This window comes from Orycteropus afer, unplaced genomic scaffold (genome assembly GCF_000298275.1).
Source record: "Orycteropus afer afer isolate SDZICR_OR568_19922 unplaced genomic scaffold, OryAfe1.0 scaffold00146, whole genome shotgun sequence".
Classification (NCBI taxonomy): Eukaryota; Metazoa; Chordata; class Mammalia; order Tubulidentata; family Orycteropodidae; genus Orycteropus; species Orycteropus afer.
Genome location: NW_006921733.1, coordinates 3,414 through 11,871, shown reverse-complemented (window position 1 = coordinate 11,871; position 8,458 = coordinate 3,414). Strand labels below are relative to the sequence as shown.

General features: G+C 38.0%; 1 protein-coding gene across 1 annotated transcript in view; it reads right to left on the bottom strand.

Moving 5' to 3' along the window:
* The window catches only part of HERC2 (HECT and RLD domain containing E3 ubiquitin protein ligase 2), a 554,454-nt gene extending 546,479 nt beyond the window's left edge, over window positions 1-7,975 (bottom strand). The window contains exon 1 of the mRNA XM_007945978.1: window positions 7,904-7,975. Coding sequence (XP_007944169.1) covers window positions 7,904-7,975 — 72 coding nt within the window. The remainder of the gene's footprint in view (window positions 1-7,903) is intronic.
* Window positions 7,976-8,458: the final 483 nt, after the last annotated feature.

Sequence of the window (8,458 nt, the reverse complement as noted above, 5' to 3'; positions counted from 1 at the left end):
GGGGACCAGGTTTGCTGGTCCAATAGAGCCTGGTGGAACCACTAAGACTATGGCCCCTGGCTGCCCTTCAGATCTGGAATTGAACCCACACCTGTGGTTTCCAGCCAAACAAAATACAGGCATGTTAAGTTACATAATTACACGCCTTGGAGAGAATAATCATGGGAGAAAGAAGGGCTGCTTATGCACAGGGAGACAGCTCAGGGGGCAGGCGACTATGGAGGGATGGACACAGGGAAGAGGTAACTATGGGGAGGAAGTGGGAGGGGAGCTGTTCCATCATGGTAAACTGTGGTCAATGACATGAGACAAAGTATATGTGAACTGTGTATGGAAAGTGAATTTGCTTTGTAAATCTTCACCCAAATCACAATTAAGAAAAAAAAAAAAAGAAGCTCTATGAGATCTACATAAATGGAAGAATATATCATGCTCATGGATAGGAATCTTGAACATTTTGAAAATGCCAACACTACCCAAAGCAATCTATACATTCAATGCAATCTCAGTCCAGATTCTATCAACACTCTTTAAAGACTTGGAAAAACCAATCACTAACTTTATATGGAAAAGAAAGAGACCTCTGATAAGCAAAGCACTACTGAAGAAGAACAACAGAGGAGGTCTCATACTCTCAGATCTTAAAACCTACTATACAGCCACAATTGTCAAAACAGTCTGGTGTTGATACAACAAAGACATACAGACAAGCAGAACAGAACTGAGAACCCAGAAATCGATCTATTGACCTATGGTTATCTGATCTTTGACAAAGGGCCAAAATCCCTTAAATGGGGAAGAGATAGTCTCTTCAACAAATGGTGCTGGCAAAACTGGATATCCATTTGCAGAAAAATAAAACAAGATCCATTCCTCAAACCACACACAAAAACTAACTCCAGATGGATCAAAGACTTAAGTGAAACCCAAAACTATAAAGTTCATCAAAGGAAAAATAGGGGCAAACATAGGGGCCCTAATTTATGGCACAAATAGACTATCAAGCATAACCCAAGATGCACAAACAGCAAAAGACAAACTAGATGACTTCTAAAAATCAAATTCCTATATGCATTAAAAACTTATTCAAAAAAAGTAAAAAGAGAATCTACAGAATGGGAAAAAATATTTGGCAGTAATACATCAGACAAGGGACTTATCTCTACAACGTATAGAAAACGCCAACACTTCAACATCAAAAGACAAATAATCCAATTCAAAAACGGGCAGAAGACAGGGACAGATACTTCACCAAAGAAGATATTCAGGTGGCCAGCAAACACATGAAGAAATGTTCACAATCATTAGCCATGACAGAAAAGTAAATCAAAATAATAATGAAATACCATCTCATCCCAGCAACAATACCAAAGTTCAACAAGACAAATAATGCTGGCTAGGATATAGTGGGACTGGGACTCCACTCATACACTACTGGTAGAACTGTAAAGTGATACAACCACTATGCTAATCGGTATGGCAACTCCTTAAAAAGCTGGAAAAAGAAATGCTATTTGATCCAGCAATCCCATTCCTAGGTTGTTGCTGCTGTCGTTATGTGCTGTCGAGTCGGACCCGACTCACAGCGACCCTCCTTGGGTTTCCGAGGCAGTGTCACTACGGAAGTAGATTGCCCAACCTTCCTTCCAAGGAGTGGCTGGTGGGTTTGAACCGCCAGCTTTATGTATCCTCAAGGCCAGGCATAAATAGATATATGCACACCCATGTTCATCGCAGCACTATTCACAACATCAAAGAGATAGAAATCACCTAACTGTTCATCAACAGAGGAACAGATAACCAAACTGTGGTCCATTACACATGATGGAATACTAAGTAACACTAAAGGATAATGCAGAATCTGCAAAATACCGCGTCGATGAACTTGAAGGGCATTCCAAACCAAAACCAAACCACTGCCATCAATTGATTCCGACTCATAGTGACCCCAACTGGGTATCCGAGGCAGTCAATCTTTACGGATGTAGATTGACCCGTCATCCTTCTGCAGAGTGGCTGGTGAGACTGAACTGCCAACCTTCCCGTTAGCAGTCAAATATGTTAGGCTGTGCACGTGACTCCTCCTTGGGTTTCCAAGGCAGTATCTCTACAGAAATAGATTGCCCAATCTTCCTTCCGAGGAGTGGCTGGTGGGTTTGAACCGCCAGCCTTCTGGTTAGCAGTCAAATGCCTTAGGCATTACACACCAGAGCTCCTATTTTATACAAACACATATATATGTGTGTGTGTGTATATATATATATACGTATGTGTATATATAATATATATATATATATTATATAAATATACATATATATTACCAGGGAGCTCTGGTAGCATAGTGGCTAAGACACTTGCCTGCTAACCAGACGGCTGGCGGTTCAAACCCACCAGCCACTCCTCGGAAGGAAGGTTGGGCAATCCTACTTTCCTAAGTGATACTGCCTCGGAAACCCAAGGAGGGGTCGCTATGAGTCGGGTTTGACTTGACGGCACATAACAACAACAACAACAATATATATATACCAGTCGTGGTAATAGGAATCTACATGTGATAAAATGGCATAGGAGTGTACACACACATTGTACCAATGTTACTCTGTAGGTTTTGATATCTTAATATAGTTACAAATAATTTAACTATTTAAGTTGGCAATGATTTCACTTTACTTGGATCCACAATCAATGCCTATGAAAATAACAGTCAAAAATCAAAAGACATAGTGCACTGAGCTAATCTGCTACAAAAGACCCCTTTCAAGTATTAAAAAGCAAACACATCCCTTTGAGGACTAAGGTGTGCCTGACCCAACCCATGATATTTTCACTCACCTCATATGCATGTCAAAGCTAGACAATGAATAAAGAAGACTAAAGAATCATCAATGCCTTTGAATTAATTTTGGCAAAGAATATTGAATATATACCATGGACTGTCAGAGAGCAAACAAATCTGTCTTACAAGTACAGCTAGAATGTTCCACGGAAGCAAGAATGGCGAGACTTCATTTTACATACTATTGATGTATTTATCAGGAAGGACCAGTCCCTAGAGAAGGACACCAAGTTTGGACAGTAAAAAAGAGAAGACTCTCAAGAAGACTGACTAACACAGTGGTGTAATAACTGGCTCAAAAATGGCAACAGTTCTGAGGATAGAACAGGAGCAGGCAGTGTTTTGTTCTGTTGTACACAGGGCCATTATGAGTCATAACCAACTCAATGGCATGTAACAGCAACAGCAGAATCTGAATGAGGGATACAGAGGACCTCTCTGTACTATCTTTACAAACCTCTGTGAGCCTATTATTATTTCAAAATAAAAAGTTAGAAGAAAAATTGCTTCATATATACAATTTCATGCTCCACTTCAAAGAAACCAAAAACAGAAACTGGGCAAGATTCATCTTAGTACTTGAGTACTGCTTTTGTAGTATGTAGAGGAGGATAAATCTCATGCTTGGACCCCTACTCCTTATATAATATATTATATACCCTTAGCCTTATATAAAGATTGGTATTAAAAAGAAAAAATGTATATACGTCTTAAGAATAATAGATTTTTAAGGTATCATGGGCTTTTTTTATAGTTCTTCTTAACTGTGGAGCTCTGGTGGCATAGTAGATAAGGTACTTAGCTGCTGACCAGAAGGTCAGTGGTTCAAACCTACCAGCTACTCCATGGAAGGAAGACTTGGGCAATCTACTTCTGTAAAAATTTACAGCCTTAGAAACCCAACAGGTGTCGCCCTGGGTCGGAATCGATGGCAATGAATTTGGGTTTTTTTTTTTTTGATTGGTAGTGTAGTGGTTAAGGCATTTGGCTCATAGTCAAAAGGTCAATGGTTCAAATCTACCAACCACTCTGTGGAAGAAAGATAAGGCAATCTGTTTCCTTAAAGATTTACAGCATGGAAACCCAATGGAGGTCGCTCACTATGAGTCAGAATCAGATGGCAATGAGTTCGGTTTGGTTTTTGGTTTTTCTTAACTGACTTTTTGGTTCACTGAAAAACTACCAATCACAATAGACAGAAGGACTTTTACTGTAAAAATAAAAATGATCATTTTGGTAATGATAAAGATAGACTCTACATATCATCTCTTCCAAAGAGGGGAGGAAAACATGGCAATTCAAGTGACTCTTCACAATCATCAGAGAAAAGAGTTAGAAGAATTAAAGAACATTATGTATGTAAATAGTTCTGGCAATGCAATGGAGAAGGCATATGGCAACCAACTAAGAGGTCAGTGGTTCGAACCCATCAGCCACTCCACAGGAGAAAGATGAGGTAGTATGCTTCCACAGAAATGCACAGTCTTGAAAACTCTACACAGGTCACTGAGTCAGAATCAACTTGATGGCAATAAGTTTATTTTGATATATATGTAAAAAACAAATGTCTGGCACTTATGGACACTCTATTGGAGGGAGGTGATAGCAGCATTCAAAGTCTGATACAGCTGAAAGTCTGCTGTTGTTGTTATTGCTGTCAAGTCGTCTCCGACTCATAGCGACCCCCCTTGGGTTTTCGAGGAAGTATCACTATAGAAGTAAATTGCCCATTCCTTCCAAGGATTGGCTGGTGGGTTTGAACCACCAACCTTCTGGTTAGCGGTTAAGTGCCTTAGGCACTACGCCTAGGATCAAAAAAACCTAGGATCTGTGTAGCTTACATCCATTGTGTCTGGTCCCCAAAAGTTTTTCCTTTCTAAAGTCACTAAAAATTTCAAAAGAATTATATAAACAAAAATAGCTATAGAATATACATTTGCTAAATTTTGTGGCTAAGAAACATTTTTCTATGCAACAAGTGTCAATTCTCTTCCCACTAACTATAAGAGATAAGTGCTTTCCACTCAAAGTAGAAGAGACATCTTCAGCAAGATAGGGATAAAAAATCTGCCAGCACAAGGTTTCCATCCACAATGAACGGAGGGGCAACATCCTGAAGAGTGAAACTATGTCGAAGTAATTCCTTAGGGTAAAACTATAATTAATTTCTCACATTTAGTAAGTAATGCTGGAGAAATTATATGAAACCAAAGTCAGCAATCATTCTTTGCATGCTATTAAATAGCTCCAATACACATTTTTCCTTTGGGGCAATATTCAAAACCTACGTCTTCCTGTAAAAAGTTAAATTGGCAAAAGTTGTATGACTGATGTATTTACAACAATGATTTAAAAAAAAAAAAGAGTAGCTACTGAGGCTGCTACAATAAAACCAAACACCTCATGGGATTTAGTTCCTTGGTTTGGAGGTTTAGGGTCATAGCTTTACCAGACATCCCAATTAACTGGCCTAATAATGTGTTTAATTCTTCTGTTTTATCTCCTAGTTCACTGAATAATGCCTAGGGTCTTAAAAACTTGCAAGCAGCCATCCAAAGTCCAGTAATTGGTTTCTTATTGCCTGAAGCATCAGAGAGAGGAAGAGAGTCAAGAAAAGGAGGAAGAAATGGTAGGTGTGTTTAACTGCCTTCATGAACTGCCTTTTGCCATGAGATCAGAAGAACTGGATGGTGCCTGTCTACCATTATTGAACGTTTTGATTAGATCCTACAGAAGAATCCTGATCAAAGTGGGGAAATATAGAACAGAATTTCAAATTCTCAGGAATCTAGATTTTCTGGAGCCATGGAATCTGGATAAACCCCTGAACTTACCACTCTGAGATAAACTTTAAACCTTAAACCAAAAATATCCTTTGACATCATCTTAAAACCAATCAACAGTTTAGTTTTGGTAAAGAACGTCTGCCTTGAAGATTGTATTATTTTAGGATTTATCTACATGGAATCAAATTGACAACAGCAACTCAGTAGATTGGACAGAAAACTTAGGGGCCGTGAGTTTATGTTAATGGCGAGGAACAACTCGGCAAAGGAGGGTGAGAATAATTATACAACTTGAAGAGTGTAATCTGTCAGTGAATTGTGCACACAGAAATTGAATTGGTCTATGTCTTGCTGTGTATATTCTTAACAACCCCAACAAGAACAAATTATATTTATTTTAAAAAAAAAAAAAAACTAGGTCTCTTTATCCCAAGGGTATTAGAAGACTTTCTGAAGAATATTTCAAACATATAAAAAAGGGCCAAGTACTATATTAAAATAAATATATCAAAACTGAAATGACAAGCATTCTAAGGTGTATACCATCCTTCTCTTTATGTACATTTGCCTGATTCACTGTAGGCCCTCAACTAAGCTCTGAACTAATTTTAGATTAAGGTGCTAAAACTCTTATTTAGAAGTTATTCAATGATACTTACTTTAAAAAAAAACTTCATTAGGTAGCTCTTTAATTCAACACATTTCTCAAAGCACTTAAATACTAATATAAAAGCAATTCTTAAAACTAGTTTACCTGAATATCAAGATTACAGAAATGAGAAATTACTCATCTCTCATCTCCCTCAACCAGCTTTAAAAAAAAAAGACAGTAATTTCTAAATAAAAGAAACATTTAAACATTAGCAAGCCAAAACAGTGACTATTCTACCAATTCTAGAACTGATTCTTTATGCTCTGTTTTACCTAACATGACACCATTAATAACAATCCCATTATCCACTACATGGTTCTAAATAGTTGGCTCTCATATAAGCCAATACTCAACACTTGTTTAAAAGAAAATAGTTGTTGTTGTTGTTATGTGCTGTCGAGTCGGACACGATCACAGCGACCCCTCTTTGGGTTTCCGAGTCGGTATCACTATAGAAGTAGATTGCCCAACCTTCCTTCCGAGGAGTGGCTGGTGGGTTTGAACTGCCAGCCTTCTGGTTAGCAGTCAAGTGCCTTAGGCACTATGCTACCAGAGCTCCTAAAAGAAAATTAGAGAGGCAATAATGCTTTACTACTAGTATCTTTTACGACTTCCTTACATATTATATGGCTGCTGATACACAATCACTTAGTATGAAAAATATTATAAAAGATAGACGATTTTAGTGGATTGTTGAATGGAAAACCAACTTGCTCTGTAAACATTCTGCCACCAAAACGAAACCCAACTCAGTGCCGTCCAGTCGCATCAGACTCATAGCCACCCCTCCTTGGGTTTCTGAGGCAGTATCTCTATGGAAATAGATTGCTCAGTCTTCCTTCCAAGGAGTGGCTGGTGGGTTTGAACTGCCAACCTTCTGACTAGCAGTCAAATATCTTAGGCACTATACCACCAAATCACAAAAAAATAATTTTAAAAAGAAAAAAAAAAAAGGTAGATTACTCCAAAAACACTACAAAATATTTCAGATACCTCTTTTTTCTGGTTACACAGAATTCCAAAAGTAGCTTTTAAACCATTTTCAAGCAAAACTACCTTGGGAGTAAAGAATAATTCACAGAAACATTACCGCTGCTATTTATTGATAATTTCTGGATAAGGCTGTAATTAGCTTATTAAATCAAAACATTAGAGTCTAAAACCAACATTCTTGAGAAACAAAATCCAAGGATCCCATAAAATGAGTGTCTGGAAAACATAATAAATTACTGCATATCACTTAATTTTTCCCCTCGTAGTTGTCTAACCATCTCAAAAACTATCACTAGACAGTCATCAAGATATGCTTAAGACATATCTAGACATCTTTAAAAGTACTACTGTTTCATAAAGAAAATTTTTTTCAAAACTAGAGCTCAATGTCCTAACACAAGTAACTATCATTAAAATGTAGCCACACACATTCTACAAAGTCAACCATAAAAACGGATAAAACGCTGATTTTATGTTATAGGAAATGAACCTGTTTCTCTAATACGGCAAGATCCAATTTATACGCCATTACATATGCTAAAGAAAGCTTTAACCAGAACTTTAAATATGGAAGCAGGTAGATAGATACACACACACACACACACACACACACACAAAAGGATGTCAAAATCCCACCTGTATATCTGTTTTTAACCATTTGGAGTCAAGTCGAGATTGGGCAACCAAACAAAAAGAATCAGAGGGCATCTTTCTTCCAGTTTCTTCCCAGCTGTCAGACCTGCAAGTAAAACAGAAGTGTTGAAGATACAAATCTTTTCATAATTTTCAAAAGACCCTCCCACGAATTCTCCTGCAGTTTAAAAAAAAAAAAAAAAAAAAACGGAAGGACCGAAAGGAGGAGGAGGAAAAAGAAAGATTCAGTATGGGTAAGAGCTACACATAGTATTTGCCTAATTTTACCAGGTTGGCGAGGCCTTGAAAATCGACGGTCACAGAAAATAAATGACAATGCTATCATCCCCTTCCCTTAAACCCAAAAGGTACACGCATAGACGACAGGAAGCCCCTTATTTCAACAACAAATGGCACCATCATGCATCTGCCGCTTTAACCCAAACCAGTGAGGAGTGTATGAAACGAATCAACCAAAATTCTCATCAGCCCAAAGGAAAAAAAAACTCAAAACAATTATCCAGAAACCGAAAGACGGACGGAGACGCGGGCGGCGGG